General features: G+C 40.7%; 1 protein-coding gene across 1 annotated transcript in view; it reads left to right on the top strand.

The window, feature by feature from the left end:
* reln (reelin) overlaps window positions 1-20,582 on the top strand; it is a 253,257-nt gene that overhangs the window by 83,806 nt on the left and 148,869 nt on the right. The window contains exons 7-10 of the mRNA XM_055653596.1: window positions 1,592-1,688; window positions 7,069-7,120; window positions 12,541-12,637; window positions 14,848-15,088. Of these exons, the coding sequence (XP_055509571.1) occupies window positions 1,592-1,688; window positions 7,069-7,120; window positions 12,541-12,637; window positions 14,848-15,088 (487 nt within the window). The remainder of the gene's footprint in view (window positions 1-1,591; window positions 1,689-7,068; window positions 7,121-12,540; window positions 12,638-14,847; window positions 15,089-20,582) is intronic.

Below are 20,582 nucleotides of genomic sequence, written 5' to 3'. Positions count from 1 at the left end.
AGGTGTACACATAAACACGAGCACCCGTTAACCTCTGTAGTCTGGAGGGACCTGAAAGTCTTATTTTAAATTCAGTTATCATAAAATTTGTTATGAAACAGTCTGTGTTTTATTTTCATGGTCAATTTTTCTGTGCTGGTTAAAATATGTAAACATCCTTGGAATCAGTTAATATGTTCAGTGGCTACTATTCCTCACAAAGAAACAATAACATTATGTAGTGACTTTATTGCAGTTAACATCCTTCACGATGAAAAGCAAAGGGGTTAAAGGAGACAGTCCAACAAGTTGAAAAGTTGGATTTTGATGTTTTAAAGAAATAGAAGCACGATAACCACATGGACAAACATAAGGCAGAAGAACTGGCAAGTCGGGTGGAAATGCCTGAAACTAATGCCACTCATAGTGGGGTAATATCGCAGAAAAAACACAGCCCCATGCGTGCACAAACTATTTTAGCCATTGTGTACTGCATACGTGTTTGACACAATAAAAAAATACGTGCAAAGATCTGCCCTCAACCAAAATATTCAGTGCATCCAAAGCTGTTCAGTATTTGCAATTTCATGACATAAAATGATTTGAGCAGGAAGATCCAATATTTGCTTCACATTTCACTCCTCCTCTAGTCTTACACCTTTTTGCCTCCTTTTCAAGTCTAGCCTTTGTCCATCCACCTGTCAAACATATTCCCCTCACCTGTATCCATCTATCACTAGCTGGACTTTGTCTTGCCCCCCACCTCTTTTCCATATTTCTCCACCAACTACAATAATTCTGTAGAGTCCTGACCCGAAACATCACCTATCCATGTCTCCCAGAGATGCTGCCTGTCTCTCTGAGTAACTCTAGCATGTTGTGTTTTAAAAGCATCAAAGATGGTTGTTCATAGCAGGATATTGTAGCAGGTAGTTAACACAGTGGTCCACAAATCACAATGAGAGGAGGAACGTGAAAGCCTCTTTAAATGTTACATCTCCACACAATTCCAAGCACAGCACTCTTGGAAATGCTTTTATCATCAATCACATCCAGATCATACCACCATGGCTGAACTATTTATGGAAGCCTTGTGCATGGCCTACAATGTAATGCCAACAGTCAACTAACTGTTGATCAAACATAATGTCTCAAACATCAACCTAATTTATAATGATAACTTCCCACTATGGCTTACAGTGATAAAGATCCTGGCGAATCTCGGTCTATGATGGTGGCATTCCTCCCTTCTTGGGTCTCAGTGGATCCAGTGTCTTTCATCCCTTTGCACGTATTCATACCAACACTTCAGTCACAGGAGGTTTTTGCTTTTAAAGTCTGACCCCAAAATATAATTTGTCAGATTATTGATTTTTTTTTTTTTGCTGTTTGTGGGATTTCCCTTTGAGCATGTGACTGCTGCATTTAGCCAAGGTGCAAGCAATGGCTACCCTTTGGTTGGCTGGTGTTTTGGGGGTGGAGGAGGGTTGAGGATGGGGAAGGTGCTAAGCAAATACAATTTATTCTTTGTTTTGTTTTTGTTTTTTTTAATGAGGTGCATAGTCAACCCTCATGTGAATTAATACAATCTTCCTTTGTCTCATTTCTCCAGGTTTGAATGCAGCCATTGTGTAGTGGGTGATCAGTGCGGGATCATAATGCATGGCAATGCGGTTACATTCTGTGAACCATATGGTCCACGAGAGCTGGTAAATTGTTTTCAAATGTGAAGCATTTTGCGAAAGTAAAGCAGATTGATTTATGCCTTTTGTGGTGAGCCATATGTAAACTCCACTGAGGCATTGTGAAATATCTGTGTGAATATTCCTCATATATTACAATGCACTCTATGGGAAAGGTTTGACCCAGTTTAAACCCCAAATCAGCATTGCAGAAGCAGCACATATTTAACCAGGGCTCTAAGATGGTTCAAATGTGTACCCTGGACCTTTTTTCAGAGATGTAGGTGGGCTGTTCTGGCTGTTTTGTTGGGAATGTCTTTAATTTTAGCAGAAGTAGTTTGGCTTGTTTGCTGTGTTGGCAGCTGTCCCGTGTGGTGGGGAATTGAGGCACACCTGGAGATGGGGACCTTGCTGCCTGGAACAATCCCATTCCTCGGCAAGACAATGACCTACCCTACATCACTTGAAACCCATCTACGATATGGTCAGTATTTCAAAACTTGACAATCAAATAGTTTAAATCAGCCACTTTGAATGCCCTCCAGCCAGTTTTCACATCTAAGGCTGAACACCACTGCACTCTGACCTGAGATAGTACTGAAGGAACCTCTTAATCATAGTCATAGTGTGTGGAAACAGGCACTTCGGCCCAACTTCCCCACACCTTCCAACGTGTCCCCTACACTAGTTCCACCTGCCTGCGTTTGGTCCATAACCCTCCAAACCTGTCCTATTCATGTACCTGACTTAACAGTTTCTTAAACATTGGGATAGTCCCAGCCTCAACCACCTCCCCTGGCAGCTTGTTCCATACACCCACCACACTTTGTGTAAAAAAAAAAAACTTCTGAACCATCATGGTGGCACTCTGTTATCTTAACTTTGATTAATTAAAATAATGACATTCAATTAACATTGAGAGCTGACCTGTGAAGGAGAGCATATAGGAATGCACAGTAAAGTGTGTGGAGTGTTGCAGCATCTCAAGTTCCTGGGCTTCCCCAATGTATTAGCAATGATGCAGTTCACAGGCTGAATGATTATTGGTATTGGTTCATTATTATCACGAGTACCAAGAGTGAAAAAACTTGGTTTGTATGCTTTCCAGTCAAATCATATTATACGTGCGTACAATCAAGCCATACACAAGTACAATGGGTTGTGCAAAGAGAGAAATACCAAGGTACAGAATATAGTGTTACAGCATTAAAGGTTCAAAGGTTCATTTATTTATTGACACATACACCAATTGGTGTAGTGAAATTCATTACAACAAAACAGCTACAGTTTACAAAAAAAGTACAAGGTTTATGTTGAGGTAGGTTGGGAAATCAGGACTTCATCCTTGCCCTATGAGATAACTGTTCCTTAGTCCTTCAACAGTGGGACTGACGCTGTTCCTAAATCTAGTGGTATGTGGTTTCAAGCTTTGGTATCTTCTGCCCAAAAGGAGAGGGGAGAGGAGTGATTTTCTGTCTTGTAATTACAGAAGGCATGGCAAGAGAACAGGTGTGTGTTGTGTGGTTCCTCCTCCTGAAGGACTTACACTTGACTTGATGGAGGATAAACTAAATGTGGATTTAACAACCATCTACAGAAATTCTGTTTAGCTGCAATGACTTAATCCACTCCCCCATCGCACGTACTAATCAACATTCTAAATGAACTGGAAATCTCCCTGCAGATGTGCAAATAAAAATGAGATAAATGAGCATCTGAAAATACTATTTATTACTCTAAGCATTACCATGTTTGAAAATCTAACCAACTTTCACCACGTGATCTCAGGAGCAAGAGAAAAAGGGTGCTGTGCCATGAGTAGCAAATGATGCCAAAGATACAGGATGGAGATGTAAATTTTCCAAACTTCACATTCCTCACCGCCACGAGCACAGTATAATGTCTAAAAGTGACTTTTCTCATTCAATCCCAGTAAATGGATCTCAGTCCATTTACCATTCGGACAGGTTTATTTAGATTACCAGTAATCCGATTCTGCCATGAAGGGCACATTATGACCTTTCTTCGATAAAGCATTTCATCTAGAAATTTAGGGAAAGGTAGCTGCTTTCTCATTCCATTTAATAAAATTACATTTTGCACAGGGGATAATCCTTGACCAAGATTGCCACTTGTTACATTTCCAAACTTAAATTGCTTTCAGGAAGAACACATGCCTTCTCAGTTGATACGTAACAAAATTAACTTCATTTTCGTGACTCTTAAAAGGGATTTGCAGTATTTCTAGTATTTGCAGTATTTCTAGGATTTGCAGTATGTTCTCCATATAACGGGGACTGATAAACTGTTCCAAATGTACTTCCACACATCAGTCCTGGTTACAAATTAACTAGCTCTTTAAGCCGATGCACGCACGGAGCAATTCTCAGTGCTGCCTGTATGCACACAAGGAATGTTCTTCAAGGAGCTCTCTGGATTAAAATATCCAGGGAATGATCTTCAGGAACTTTTATTGAATGTGCACAGTGTAGTGTTTAGAGATACAGCATGGAGACAGGCCCTTCGACCCACCAAGTCTACACTGACCATCAATTACCCATTTATACACGTTCTGTGTTATCCCACTTTCCCATCCACCCCCTACCTACAAACTAGGGGAAATTTACAGGTGCATTTCCCCTAGTTTCTGCCCAATTTTTTCATGACATCAGGATATCTGCCTGAGCTAATCCTTTTGCTTGCATCTGGTCCATATTGCTCTAACGCTTCCACATTCATATACCTGACCCAATGTATTTTAAACATTGTAACTGTATTTCTCCCTACTGCTTCTTCCAGCAGCTCGATCTGTACACTCACCACCCTCTGTGTGGAAAGTACTTCTTCTTGGGTCCCCTTTAACACTTTCTCCTTTCATCTTAAATCTATGCCCTCTAGTTTTAAACTTCCTTACCCTAGTAAAGGACTGTGACAATCCAACTTACCTATGCCCCCCATGTTTAAAAACAAAACCAAATAAGAATTGGATGCCTAATTACAGTAGAATAAGTTGCAAACAAAGCTCTATTTATCCCCTTGTCTCTAAAACCTTGTAGAACCAAATTCCTGGGAGGCACATTTCCTGTAGGAATATACTTGGATAGCTCTGGTGTGTAACTGGAATGTGCAGCCTTTATCTTGGTGATCATTCTCTATCTTTAATCATTCTTTAGCTGCCCTGCGACTAACAAAACAATCCAGCAATTTATGTTTGATCCATACTTGTTTCCCTCTTTAATTGGAGCTTTATTCTGTATCATTCAGTATTAATTGAATCACATTTTTCCATATTTCATATACAACTTGCCCATCAGTTTCATTGTTTTCCTGATTAAACTATTTTACAACATGCACGTGTTTTTTTGAAACGGCTAACTTATGGAATAGTAAACAATATTAGTCGGAACCACCACAGTGGTCTTCATTTTGTCCATTTTCAACGTGCAACATCTTGTTTTGCAAATGTCATCAGAAGATGGATGATTGCTTATCACACTACTAATCGTGGTCAAACACATCAAATGAAAATTATTGTGAGTTCTACCACAAGTGGGAAGTGGGCTAACGTTTGTAGGTCTGTGCCGTGAGATCAGGAGATTCCTGATGTGGGCTCAGATGTGTGCTGAGCAACAGATCTCATCCAGAGCAGTAGTCAGGGTGGGCTCTCAGAAGATGAAACAGTGTGGGTGACTGCTACTGACCACCATATGACAGTGTGGTTGTAAAGCTTTTAGGATATTTGGTTTAAATGTAACAGCCCAAAGATCACCCTTGGCTCTGATCGCAAAGATGTTGCTAACATCCAATGCCTCTGTCCCTGCCTGAAACTTTACCAGCAGGAAGACTCTAGTCAAGAGACAAGAGGGTTTTATTGTCATAAATCTCAAAACGGAACAATGAAATTTTTACTTGCAGCAGCACAACAGATATGTAAACACCATAATAAACCTAAAGGAAACCCCCAATCCCCAAATCTTTGTAGTTAGGAGCTTATTTGGAGGTTGTAGTGTTTAATAGCATGATCGTTGTTGGGAAAAACCTGCTCCTGGACCTGGACGTTACAGTTTTCAGGCTCCTATGCCTTCTTCCCAATGGCAGGAATGAAATGAGAGCATGGCCAGGATGAGTCTGAAGAAGGGTTTCGGCCCGAAACGTCGCCTACTTCCTTCGCTCCATAGATGCTGCTGCACCCGCTGAGTTTCTTCAGCAATTTTGTGTACCTTTGGCCAGGATGATGTTGGCTGTCGTTTTGAGACAAACATGCTAGAAATATAATATTAGCAGAATAATGGTCTTTCCAAAACTAAAACTAGAATGCGCATTATGAGTTGTTCAATTTGCATTGTTCATCTTCTTTGTTCCCACTCAATGTGTTGGAGTTATTGACCCTTGTTAAAGTTCAGAGCTTGCCGTGCGGAGCTGTTAGGCAGCTGTGCAAATGGTTGAAAGCATCCTCAGAGGCTCAAGTCTACACCTTGCTAAAGATCTCCTTTTTCCAACAGCTGAGAAGTACTTTATGTTTGATTGTTGTGAACAACTGCAAGTAACTCTGAATGGATGCACAATTTTGGGTGCATTTTGTGTAACAAAAACACTCCCCAGTTCAGGAATCGCAACTATGCAGCACAATAAACAGCATGTGAATTATAGATGATGTCAGTCATCAGCATTTACTTTCAATCAATCTTGTGGATTCATCCAAGTTATCTTGTGAATACCTGTCATTTCAAATGATAAATAAAATAATGACAACACCTATGAGATTGATGGGTGCAAAACAGCATAGGCACACTGATTAAATTGCTAATTAATTGACTATTAATGCATGATTTCATTTTCCGGTTTATGCATTCCTTTCCAGCAACTGGTGTTGGATGTGCAGTGAACTTTAGATTATTGTTTATTTTTCATTTGCTGACATTGTTTCCCCATTTAAATATTGGAACACCTTTTGGGATTGATTATGACCAGAATTAATTAGGATTTTTCAACAGAAAATAAGTCTTGGGTTTAATTATAAAGGTAGTTCCAGATTGTGAAGCAACATGAGAGCTATATGTTTTAGTTAAAGATGATCATTTCAGATTGGGTCTGAAAATAGATCCTGAATGACATTGCAAAGCAGAGATTCTGAATCCCATTCACACGTTCCTCTCAACAATAATTAATTACATTTCATTTTCAGCCTTGGGTGTTGAGCTGGTATTCTGAGTTTAAATTCTGATTCACACAACATTTTTTCTCAATTTGTCTTTTTAAACCACCAACAGACAGATTCCTTCCCTGAAAGACTTTGTCTATTCAGTGAATTTTGTAGAGGCAGCAGTCAAACACCATTTGAATTCAATTATTTTTTGCATGTTAAAGTCAGGAAATATCCTTTGGTAACTCGTGTTTCTTTTTCTAGACCACTGTTATGCTGAATACAACTACAGCATCTGTTCTGCAGTTCTCCATTGGTGAGTGATAGAAGATGCCTGTTCCTTATAATAGCCCAATTGACATTGAAACTGACACATGAGAGTATTCTGAAATCTGCAGGAGGAAGCAAGAGCCCTGAGCTCAAAAACTTCTAATTAAAATGAACGTCTGGCGATACAGTGCCCTCCACAATGTTTGGGACAAAGACCCATCATTTATTTATTTGCCTCTGTACACCACAATTTGAGATTTGTAAGTTTAAAAAAATCACATGTGGTTAAAGTGCACATTGTCAGATTTTAAAATGAGTCATTTTTATGCATTTTGGTTTCACCATGTAAAAATTACAGCAGCGTTTATACATGGACACCCATTTCAGCGCACTGTAATGTTTGGGTCAGGTAAATGAAGGTAGTCACGTTTAGTATTATGTTGCATATCCTTTGCATGCTTGAAGTCTGCGATTCATAGACATCACCAGTTGCTGGGTGACTTCTCTGGTGATGCTCTGCCAGGCATGTATTGCAGCCATCTTTATCTTATGCTTGTTTTGGGGGATAGTCCCCTTCAGTTTTCTCTTCGGCATAAAAAAGGCATGCTCAATTGGGTTCAGATCGGGTGATTGATTTGGCCACTCAAGAATTGACCATCTTTTATCTTTGAAAAATTCCTTTGTTGCTTTGGTAGTATGTTTGGGATCATTGTCTTGCTGTAGAATGGACCGCCGGCCAATGAGATTTGAGGCATTTGTTTGAGCTTGAGCAGATAGGATGTGTCTATACACTTCAGAATTCATTATGCTACTACCATCAGCAGTTGTATCATCAATGAAGATAAGTGAGTCAGTACCTTCAGCAGCCACACATGCCCAGGCCATAAACACCCCCACCACCGTGTTTCACAGATGAGGTGGTGTGCTTTGGATCTTGGGCAGTTCCTTCTCTCCTCCATACTTTGCTTTTGCCATCACTCTGATATGTTAATCTTCGTCTCATCTGTCCAGATGGCCTTTTTCCAGAACTGTGGTTGCTCTTTTAAGTACTTCTTGGCAAACTGTAACCTGGCCATCCTATTTTTGCGGCTAACCAGTGGTTTGCATCTTGCAGTGTAGCCTCTGTATTTCTGTTCATGTTGTCTTCTGCAGACAGTGGTCATTGACAAATGTACATCCGACTCCAGGAGAGTGTTTCTGATCTGTCGGACAGGTGTTTGGGGATTTTTCTTTATTATAGAGAGAATTCTGTCATCAGCTGTGGAGGTCTTCCTTGGCCTGCCAGTCCCTTTGCGATTAGTAAGCTCACCAGTGCTCTCTTTCTTCTTAATGATGTTCCAAACAGTTGACTTTGGTAAGCCTAAGGTTGGTTGATGTTTCCCACAGTTTTATTCTTGTTTCTCAGTCTCATCATGGCTTCTTTGACTATTAATGGCACAACTTTGGTCCTCATGTTAATAAACAGCAATAAATGTTTCCATGATGGAAAGACTAAAGGAAAGACTATGTGCTGAGAGCTCTCTTATACCTGCATTAAGGGGGCATTTAAACACCTGAGCAATTACAAATACCATGAAGCCATGTGTCCCAAACATTATGGTGCCCTGAAATGGGGGGACTATGTATAAACACAGCTGTAATTTCGACATGGTGAAACCAAAATGTATAAAATGGTCTTTAATAGAATCTGACAATGTGCATTTTGGCCACATGTGATTTTTTTTTCTATTACAAATCTCAAATGTGGAGTACAGAGGCAAATAAATAAATGATGGATCTTGGTCCCAAACACTGTACATTCTTCCAACGTTGCTCATAAATGTAAATTTATATAAGAAATGCTCAAGGAGAAATGTCTTTCAATGAAGCTATTGCATGACTTAACTTACAGCTATGTATTTGTGAAAATTCCCCAAGGGTTAAAAAAATGGTCAAATGAGCTTTTTCCGAGTTGATAAATGACTTGTTTTAGTTTATTATAGATGACAAAATTTACAACGAACCAAATACAACGATTGTAAGATTTTTGGGGCTTTTAATTTATCTGTGATAATTAGTAGCAAGTGCGATGGTAGAAATGTTATCTGTGATGGACCTGTTGAATCAGGAATTTAAAAGACTTTTCCTCCACATTACTTCACATTTCACTTTTTAAATTTCAGTCAAGGCAAGAGGTAGAGGGATGATTGGATATGAGGCGCAACCCCCTCTTTTTCTAGATTTTGTTAGTGTGGAGTGTCATTATTGACATTCCTGTAACCTCCAGTAAAAACGGATCCACTCATTTCACATTTGCCTGGTTTTCAGGAGCTAAGTCCTTGTGTCCATCAGACAAGGTCAGCTACCTCGAGTTAAAACATTCTGTCAATGTATAAGGATTTCAGATTAAATGTACTGGAGCAAAATCCACGTTCCGGAAAATCAATAGCCATAAATCTGGTGGAAAAGCGGCAGAAACCTGATGGCATTCATGATCAATCTATGATGAAAGGATTGCACTTGAGGAAAGAGGGACTGAGTTGTCTGCATAATTTTTCCACCTTTTCCCCATTGACAGGAGCAACATACTGCCAGGGATATCATTGGGCATAAAACTCCACATCTGTGCAAGAGTGAAGGGGTTGGGATCCAACTTCAACACATGAGAAGAAAAAAGAAAGCTGGCATTCCAAATTTAAATTTTTTTTTTTTTAAATCCCAATTTTAATTTTTTCCTCTTCATGCCCATCCCCAATTTACATTTTCTCACTTTGTTTGTTCTTATGGGTCTCCTAAGAATTATACATTTCTGGCCGAGGGTGCAAACTGTGCAGTTGCAGCCTGCTAGTAGTAGGTGGAAGAGAGAAGGAGCCTGTGGAATTGATGCCTGATCCCACCCAGGGTAGATCAGCAGGTCAAGTCATTGGGTCCTGAGAGTATGAGAAAGAGTTCACTGGCCCTGCCAGGGAGGCCTTCAGTTGAACATTGTTGTCTCATTAGATTTCTGCCTTTTCCCAAAGCTGGTTAACTCTGGAAGCTGTTGTTAAATTTTAGGGGCGCTGTCAATTATCATAATGGGACGGGACTCTGAATTCTTTCATGTTACTAGACACCATGTTCAAATGTAACATTCCAAATAGTAATAATGGTGATAATAAGTGAATTAAATTATATGTAATTATGTTTACTTCTTCTGAAGAACAAACAAGAAAATAATCAAAAGTCTGTTTACAAATGCTATGGAATTTGGACCTTTTCCCTTCGATGTTTCCAATTTCTAATAAGCTCTAACTTTACATACAATTATTTGAAATGTTCCTAGTGTCTCCTCTTGTAAAACGTTAATGAAATTCAATTTACAGAATCAATTAAAAAATATAGTTAACCTTTTAATTACCATTTTTTTAAAAAAATACCGATTTCAACCTGCCCATTTTATTTCGTGTTTGCTTCCTTCAGTGAAGGAAAGTGATTGTTGATCCCTAAGAGATGCCAAATCATGGGAAAACTTGACATTTCTGTCAGGTGTATGGCTCCAGCTCTTGAACAAATCACCAAATATATTTTAATCCTGTCTCTGGCAAACTGTTTACTCATATTTTTCTTTGATTTACAGTTTCACAATTTATTACTCGGCACTATCATACTGACAATGACCAATGTTCATTCTGTTATTTATTGTACTTTTGGACCAGAGTGTTGTCAAGTGATTTGCTTCACCTTCAACCTGGTACCAGAATCTATGTGGGAGAGGTTGAGGGGACATAAGCACCAATTCTTTGGGGATTTAATACTGGCATTTCACATTGGTCCTGAAATCCAAAAATCATGAATATGAATGAAAGCCCTTTGTTACTTGTTCCCTTGTTAAATCAAATCCTCATCGAGTTGGTGTGTTTTATGCAACTGAGTAAGCAGAGCTCTGTTCCATTCGAATTTCAGCCCTGATCATAACATGTTGTTCCTGTAAATATGTATCATTGCTTCAAATACCAGGTACTTGTGAAATGCAGCAATGGGTCCAAGTTCAAATACCTGAGGAAGCAGAAACGGAGCAAATTGTTCCACAATCTGCTCAGCAAGTGTTTGTTCTTTTTCAATATTGTCATTGGATTTTCAGCTTTGCTTTATGTTTTGAGAAATATTTATAGAAAATCACAACACATGCCAAAATGCTTGATCATTTGGGGAAACGCAAAGCTGATTTATTAACGGAGTTTTTTTGTAAAGTAAAAAGTTCTGACCAAACTACTTGTCTGCAAAGTAAAATCTGTTAATTCATGCAGAAATCAGGTCAAAAAAAACAGTGATGAATTTTTGTGTTTAATTATAGCTTCAGGCTTCCGTCACCTAATATTAATAAGAATTACACAGTCAATATATCAAGATAATGTAGCAGGGAGCAATAATCCAGGCTCCATGAAAGCATCAACCAAAATTTCCTTTGCCATTGAGCATTTTTGATATCGGAGTCTGATGAACTTCAAGAACAAATACCAATCGCATATTGTCGAGACACGAGTCAAGAGAGTTTAGTCGTCATATGCACCAACAGCGAAACAATGAGATTCTTTCAAGCAGCAGCATAATAGGACAGTAAACACAGTACTCGTATTCAACATTATAAACAAAATTCAATAAATTAAGAAACACCAACATTAGTGCAAAAAGACTAGAATCCTTCGTGTAACCCAGACAGTTCATAATTCACAGTTTAGTTTATGATTGTAGTATTCACTGGGCCTGATGGTAGTCTCAATGAAATAAATAAATAAACATTTGGAGCAGCAAAGATTTACAGGTAATGGATTGTAGCACAGGACTCAATCTATTGTAATGAGCAGATTAGAATGTACTGTAGCTTTTAGGTCATGATCTGCAGAATTTTAGTTGGACTTCCATTGAACAGTAGAGCAAAGCAGTGAACAAAGCAAGTGCAAAGACACCTTTCAATTCTTCAGTCAATAGTTTGGGTTGATTTGTGTTTGAAACCTGCTATCATTCTGTGGAGAACAACATAACAAAATACATTTGATGGTGTGAACCAGGTTTTAAATTAGAGACAGCAGGTGAAACATGTTTATGGTTTTTGTGAAATGAAAATCAGTTTTCTATCCCGACTCCTGAGCTTATTATTCTTCAAAGAAGTATCAAAGTGACATATATATCTGAGCTCTTGAAATGGCAATTGTAGCAGGAGCGCCTACTTGCATCACCAGCTCCTAATACATCTTCAGATTTATTCAGCCATGCCTCTGGGAGAATGTGACAGATGATTTTCCAGGATTGTGATTTATCATCAATATATCACATGTGTCATGAATGATTCAGTATTTACATTTAACCACAAATCAGTCAATAATTTCATCATAAATCAGAGGCACAAACGCCTAAAGACTAACAGAGGGGCAGCAGAAGGTCACTGCTGATGCCGACAAGTGATCTTTTCCTGATGCTATTTTCTCTTCCCTCTGATCTGGTTTACAGGTTCTGGCACATGTCGCTATAGTTACACCGATCCCAGTATTGCTGTCCTCTACTCCAAGAACTCCTCGGCCGATTGGATTGTTTTGGAAAGGATCAGGTTTGTACAAAAGAAAAGTAATGGTTAGAAACTCTTCAATCAGCATGAAAGGGTTGATTGTGATTGTGAAAGATCTACTTCTAATATGATCCAATTTGGGGAAACTTGTTTCAAGCAGAAATAGTTCTTAATTTAGATAACTTTTTAATGAGACTGCCTTACATGTTTTCGTTCCTCTCATGTGATGACATTACAATACAATACGGGTTTATTTGTCACATTGCACAAAAAGTGCAAGTGAAATGAATATGTCAGCAGCGATACAATGAGAAAGAACACACAATACACAATAAATATTTAACACAAACATTCACCACTGGTGGAAGGAACAAAATTTGACCAGTCCTCCTCCATTTCCCCCCGTGGTCGGGACCAGAGTCCAGAGTCAGTCCAGGATCGGCTCTTCCCCACCTGGGACCGTGGCTTCAGGCTGGTGTAGGCCGCAGGCCGGCGGTCGAAGATTTAAAATTTGCGCCGCAGCCAAAGCACCGCAGACCGCAATCGAAGCTCCCCTCACAAACGCCCGCGGCTGAATTCATTGGAAGCTTCTTTGGAATGTAGCTGAAACTGACAGCGGCTTTCGGTTGGGCACTCCCCTAACACCCGCTTCATGCCGGGTCCACGCTGCGCCCGCCGCTTTCGCCTCCGGGAAAGGCCACGCCAATCCTTGTTGTTAAGCGACCTGGAAAAAGCCGCCTCTCCATGGAGGAGACGACCAAAACGGTTTCCCCCTCCACCCCCCCCCCCCAACCCCCCCACCAGGCACCCACCAGGGACGAACATCAAAAACCATACATTCAAACATACTAAAAAAACAAAAAAAGTTGAAAAAAACGGACATGCTGCTGACAGGGCGCCGGTTTGCAGTGCCCCCCGCCACACAATTTATATTTAGTGCTGCCGTTTATTAAAGCAAACCCCCTGTGAATTCAAACACTCTGGTGTACATTGGCATGGGTTATTTCTCCTCCACTTTATTTTAGTGGTTTCCCCAATGCATACACAGGCGGCCCCTGTACTTTAGGTATTGAAGCAACTGGTCACCTTGCTCAAGTGCTGGCAGGTGCAACTTAACACAAAGAATGATAAGGCCATGAGTATCCATAAATACACTCTCCCATAGGTCAGCCTATATTGATGATATTTTGTTGAGCCCTATGAAATGATCCAGTTCCAGACAAAAAAATAATTTTGTTTTCATTGCCTAGTTCTTCTGTGACCTTTAAGCCATGGGGCAAATCCAGCTGGTTTTGGCTCTGGCTGCCGGTCCTAAAGGGACATTCAGCTGTTCCCAGGCAGTGATATCTCCAGGGTTACAGTGGCAGAACCTGAGCGATGAGTTCATCCTTGCAATCCAGTATCAGTCAATCTGGCACAGGGCCAAATTCCCATTGCTTTAAATTGGGAATCTCAACTTGAAGACCAGGAAAGTAAGCTTGCAGGTGAAGTTAAATAATTATAAAGGCAAATGGTACGTAGCCTTTAAGCACATGAGATGTTGAATATAAGGATAAATGTGTCTAGGTACAATCACACAAGGCCTTGGTGAGGCAAGAGTATTTCGTGCAGTTTTTGTCTACTTACCTGAAAATGTACTTGCTTTAGAGGCAGTGCAACAGAAGTTCACTACACTGTCTCCTAAGACAGTATGATGAAAAATTAAATCAACTGGGCCTCCAGTCACTAGAGTTTAGAAGAATGAGTGGATGTGGAGAGGAAGATTCCCTGGCAGAGTCCACAAGCAAGAGCTTCGGTTATTGTCTTGGGTTACGATGTAGAACATTGAGAACTGAGATGCGGAGACATTTCTTCACACAGATGGTGGTAAATCTGTGGACTTTCCTTGTTAGAAAGTACTAGAAGGAGCCTGATGGATCTCTGAACACAAAAAGACACGAGGGGGAACGGGGAGAGAATGGGAAGATGATACTGAGACAGAGTCTGGTGAACTTCGGTTGCACTCCCTCTATAGCAAGTTCAGTGATTTCCTAGCATGGGACTGATGATTTACAAAGTCATCAGAGCTGTGCGGTACTTTACTGATCACCTCTGAACAGGCTTTTGATAAACTCCTTACCAGGTAGCATAGCTATTGTGCTGTTCTGAGGAAGTTCTGGGCTGATATGCAATGGCAGCATAGCTGCAACGTAAAATACAGGAAGAAAATGTAAACAGAGAAATGATGTATGCGTTTAATCTTTACATAACAGGGCTCCGTCCAACACCGACACTGTTATCCACATTGTCTACCTTCCTCAAGATGCCAAAGGGGAAAATATCAGATTTAAATGGGCACAGGATTATCTCCATGCAAGCCACGTATATGAGGCCTGCTGGGCCCTGGATAACATCCTGATCATCAATGCTGCCCACAAGCAGTCACTCTTGGAAGATAACCTGGATCCAGTCGACACGGGCAACTGGCTTTTTTTCCCTGGAGCAACAGTGAAGGTTTGCCCTGATTAATCACCTCATCTCGGTCATTTGTTGCGTCTTTGTCTCTTTCTATCTTTCTGTAATTACTTCATTTTAATTTGATAAGCTTCACATCTCTGTGGAGAATTCGTATCCTACGATTAATCAATTAAAATATGGATGTCATTCAAATATGTCTCTGTAGGTAAGGGACATGAATGTAAACCTGCTTGCAAATGACATTTAGTACATTTTTATTTGGAGTTTTTATGGTAATAGTGTGTTAGTCCGTCTGGCTCTCAAATATACCCTTCTGTCCGCTTACGTTGAATGACATCTTCTTAATTTCAGAAATGAATGTGTTGAGGGCAGATTCCTTTCCATCTGTCACCAGCCATTTGCAATCTGCCATTGCCCAAACCCAATGCGTACAAGCCAACAGCAGTAACCCTAGCAAAGTGTGTGGGCCAGCTGTCGGGAAGTATCATCACAAAACTTAACCCTTGGGGAGGGAGTCAAGAATTTATATTGTATTAGTCTTTGACGTGCATCTAACCATGAGATAATATAAGTGACTGAAAACATTCCTGGGACATGAAGGTGAGGACATTTAGATTTGCCTCTGGTGGGACAACCTTGCAACTGAAATTGTTTTAGTTGATCTGAACAGCCTGCTTGTTTTGGAAACAAGCCTTGTATTTCCTGATCCTTGTGTATTTTAATTATTTTCTATCGACAATATTGGAATTTTTATACTGCTGTGGGAGATACCATATAATAAGCATATATTTCCTCTGGAGCTCTGGGTACAGGCAATGAATTGGAGTGTTTGCCTAAGTGAATACTGAGAAACTGAAGCTATTTTCCCAGACTGAGAGATCCAGAACTATGCTCATTGTCTAAGGATAACAAGCTTGTTATTTAGGACTGAGATGAGAAGTTTCCTCACCTGAGAGAAGAGAATTGTTAATGCAAGGCTGCCATGGTACTAGAATGGGAATTTGGTTGTTTCGTATTTAGCCTAAATAGAATTGAGGGATTGGCGGTGATTTTTGTTTTCTGGATAAAGATAAGTTCAGATAAGTTGCAAGGTTCTGGCAAGAGGAGCTTTGGAGGGGGTCTGTTGCCATGAGGATAGAAAGTGTGTTTGCATAAATATATTAAAATGACAGAATTCTCATTGTGCAATTGTAACCCAAAAGCACTTGTGAGTTTCAGTGACCATTTGAACCCCACTTCTTTACTGTTTCTGGAGGAAAGCCGCCACCAGCTGATGAAGGAGATGCAAATCTCGTGGCCACTAACTATAAGACTGCCCTCGCGGGATGTGCACTGATTTTCTCCTGCTCTGGTGGATGTGGGAGATTTAAGAATTGCCCTGGACAAGACATATGGCCTTCATTTGTGAAACCTGAAACTAAGAACGATTTTTTTTTTTTTTTAATCTCATTATTAACTTGTATTTTAGACTCTGTTGTTTGGAGCAGGTAATAGTATTCTTATTAATCATTCATCATTTGGTATTAATAATATTATGAAATGTAATGGAATAGCCAACTCTTAGTGTCAAAGAAACCTCTCTGTGTGTGGTACGAGAACTTTGTCCCGCACTTGTTAATGAGGTTCAATGGCGAAACTCTCAAGACTGCGACCAGTAATTGGCAGACATGGAGTTTGAAGTGTTGTATCTCCATTTTAACAGCTGCCCTGCTCCTTTCCCACCAGTAGAGGCGATTATTGGGCTGTGACGTGCTCGTTCCAGCCTGCCGCCTTCAGCATTTGTGTAGCTAGTCAATTCCAGTGGCCTCTGGTAAAGGCCATAATGCTAATAAAGAACCATGCAGTGTGTAACTCTCTGAAATATTTAGTTTAGTTTAGAGATACAATGTGGCAACAAGCCCTTCAGCCTACCGAGTCCGCACCGACTAACGATCCCCGCACATTAACACTACCCTACACACACCCAGGAGAATTTTACATTTTCACCAAGCCAACTAACCTACAAATTATCCTGTATGTCTTTGGAGTGTGGGAGGAAATCGAAGATCTCGGTGAAAACCCGCACAGGTCACGGGGAGAACGTACATACTCCATACAGACAAGTACCGGCAGTCAGGATCAAACCTAGGTCTCTGGTGCAGTAAGGCAGTAGCCCTACCCCAACGCCACTGTGCCGTCCTATTCAATTATTTTTGAGACCAAAGTAAAAGTGCATTTTAATATTATGTTCTATCTACATATGCATCAAAATACAATATGATTTTTAAAAAAACACAATTCTTTGAATGCAGATGTTTACTTTTTATTTTCAAATGTGAGAGATTTCCAGATGGAAGGACTTTCACAGAAGATATCTCCACCTTCATAGGTGGATTCATGTGCATTCATTGTCTTTGCATTTGGCCAGCCAGGGATCTATTCAATACAAATTTGTATCAACTGAAGAAGTCCTCTTGCCTGCTACCGTGTCCCAGATCTTTTGTGTGTCAAATACTTTAGTCCTGCAACTTGTCGGTGAAGCATGACTGGGCAGTAGTATGCAACCATTTTTAAAACTCTAGGGTTCAGAACTTATAATTTCACATAGAAATATGCAACACTGGGAGAAACATTTGGTCCATCACATCTATGCTGTTGGTTCCCTCCCATCTTTTTCCCGTTTGTAAATTATGTCTAACGCTGCCGCCACTGGCTGTAAATAAATATCCCTCACCCCCTGCATTCTTTGACATAAATAGAAGCTCTCCAGCCAGTGTTGAGTTTCACCAAATCAACATTCATACTCTTGAACATTTCTACCATTGTATGTTATATCAGGAAACTAATTGTTAACTTAGTGTTGCAATTGCTCATTGCTAATTTCTCAGTTAATAACAGCCTTCCCATTTTGGAATTCAAACTAATTAATAATTGCCAACTTTAAGACAGTCACCCAAGAAGTATTACACGGTTAATCATTGCAACTCAGTTGCCCCATGTTTGTATCTTCAGTTGCGATTTGACTCTCAATGAACAGATGTTTCCTGTCTTCCAGTTCTGAACCAATTATATATCACAAAAAGGCACACGAGAAACAGAATAAACAACAATTCCATTTACCTTTCGGTCTCTGTGGTTTACTCCAAGTGGTGCCAGCTTCTTAACTCCTTCTATGACTTTGAAATCTGTCAGCACTGGCATCATTCCAGTAAATCACCTCTGTAGTCCGTACCTCCAGGCCTTGAATCTTTCCTGGTGTGATCCTGAGAGTTGAGATGAGACCCAACGAGAGATATAGAAAGGCATGCATACAATTCAAAGGTTTTACCTTTGGTAGCAAGAGGAAGATTCATTTTGTTCACAGGCCTCTCAGGAAAGAAAACGTGGCCGTTGGGTATTGCTGGGAATGAACCTTCCAGGCTTCTATAATTGCAACAGTGGGAGAGCCCGGGAGGCCCAGTCCGGATGAGCTTAAGTTTACTTGTGGAGCCCAATCTGGGAACAGTTGCCACGACCCCCTGTGACTGCAACACCCACACATTTGCCTTGAGGGTGGGTTGATAGCAATTGTCCTCAGTACACCAAGCTGAAGGATACCAGCCTTTGGGTTTGTTGCTCCCACCATTACTGACCACTTTGACCTGTATTTCTTTAAGATGTTTAACCCAGGTGCTTTATAGTTTTGTAGCAGAGAAAAGGGATTTGTAGGAATCCAGTGCACGTGTAGCTTTCTATATAACGCATTTGCACACACACATGCAATAATTAAATGAGGCTCTAACTATCTGCCTGAGAACCAAGTTACAATCTGCTATGTTTAAAGCTGGTTATAAGCATCATCAGTGGGCTCCCAGAGTTGAATTGCTCCTCTGCCCCAGGTGGTGCTGGTGCCATCTTCCCTCCCTTGTCGGAGTCTTCACTGAGTGTAGTTCTCACTTGCATCCATGTCTGCTGTCGAGGCTCCTCACTGCTGACCATCAGGGTGAGATTATTGGTGCCTAGTTTGCTGATGGGGTTAGTTACACCCTTGCCGTGGTGGCCTTCCAGAAACTTCTCTTGGCTTGTTCAATTGGACAACAAGGCGGGAGAGTTGCTTTAATGGATAGTAAGTTTGGGGGAAGCTAGGAAAGCAAACCTCCAAGTAGGATAGAGGCAGGAAACCGACCCTTCCCTGTTGTTTATCTCTCCCTGGACTAAACCTTACGTTGAATATTCAATCACTGAATCAATGGATCTGCATCTGGTCAGGAACACCTCTTCTTGTCACTAGTATCAGTGACCTGTGAGCTCAGACCAAATGTCTGGCCCAGCTGGTGTTCTGGATTTGGACCTTCCGCTTGGCTACGCCAGCTTGGCCAACCTTTCCTTGAATCCCAGCTTCCCTGCTGTGGAGTGTAGCTGGCTTCAGGTTCTCTTCAGCCTGGTAACCTGACACCAGGAAAGCTGCTGCCCCAAAATGGCGGGTGACTCCTTGTGATGCTCATAGGCAGCCGGCTGACTGGGACTCGCTGCTCACTCGCTGCCCCAGAAGTAAGAATTGACTCCACTATGCCTGAGTTAGTGAGCTGTGAGATTGAGAAATTGGATCATTTCCAGGATGTGGGTTTGAAACTAATCTGGGAATAAAAGTAAAAATTCAGATGTGGTTAATTAGGTTTGTTAGTGGTTCAGAAGAACTCTAGAGATTTGAAGCTGTACTTCACGTAACTTAACACATTTATCATCCCCATGAGACAGGAAACCTTTTATTAAAAAAGACGTCTGAATAATTGCCACATTGTATTTATTCATGATGTTTTTTCAACTACGAAAGCGGATATCAGCTTCAGTATTGTGATATATCAGGAATAAGGCTTCATGGAGGGAAGACTACATTTTACCATCAGTGCTTTATAATATTAACATCAGTATTAAAACGTTGTTGCCCACTATACCCTACTTAATCCTGTAAAAGTAATCTTCAACCTTATACTTGATTTGTTGTAATCAACAGTCCATTGGAGGGTGGCCAGGGTGGGGAGCTTTGATGATATCAGCTGCTTTTTTAAGACAGCGCTTCTTGTAGATTCAAGATGGGAGGGAATACATCGAAGTCCCTCACCCTGAGCACAGGATCACCCCAGGGTTGCGTCCTCAGCCCCCTATTGTACTCCCTGTACACACATGACTGTGTGGCTAGGTTCAGCTCCAATTTAATAATTAAGTTTGCTGATGACACTGTGGTGGTGGGCCTGATCTCAGACAACGATGAAAAGGCCTACCGGGAGGAGGTGGCTGATCTAGCGCTCTGGTGCCAGGATAACAGCCTCCTCTTGAACATCAAAAAAACGAAGGAGCTGATCATGGACTTTAGAAGGGCACATCATCCGAGGACGTACACTCCATTGAGTATAAATGGGGATCCTGTGGATAGGGTGAACTGTTTTAAATATCTGGGAGTCCACATCTCTGAGGATATGACATGGGCATCACACGCCTCAGCACTCGTGAGGAAGGCAAGGCAGCGCCTTTACCACCTCAGGCAATTGAGGAAATTCAGAGTGTCTCCGAG

The sequence above is a fragment of the Leucoraja erinacea genome, chromosome 22 (assembly GCF_028641065.1).
Source record: "Leucoraja erinacea ecotype New England chromosome 22, Leri_hhj_1, whole genome shotgun sequence".
NCBI classification, from domain to species: domain Eukaryota; kingdom Metazoa; phylum Chordata; class Chondrichthyes; order Rajiformes; family Rajidae; genus Leucoraja; species Leucoraja erinaceus.
This window is presented reverse-complemented; position numbering and strand designations above follow the sequence as displayed.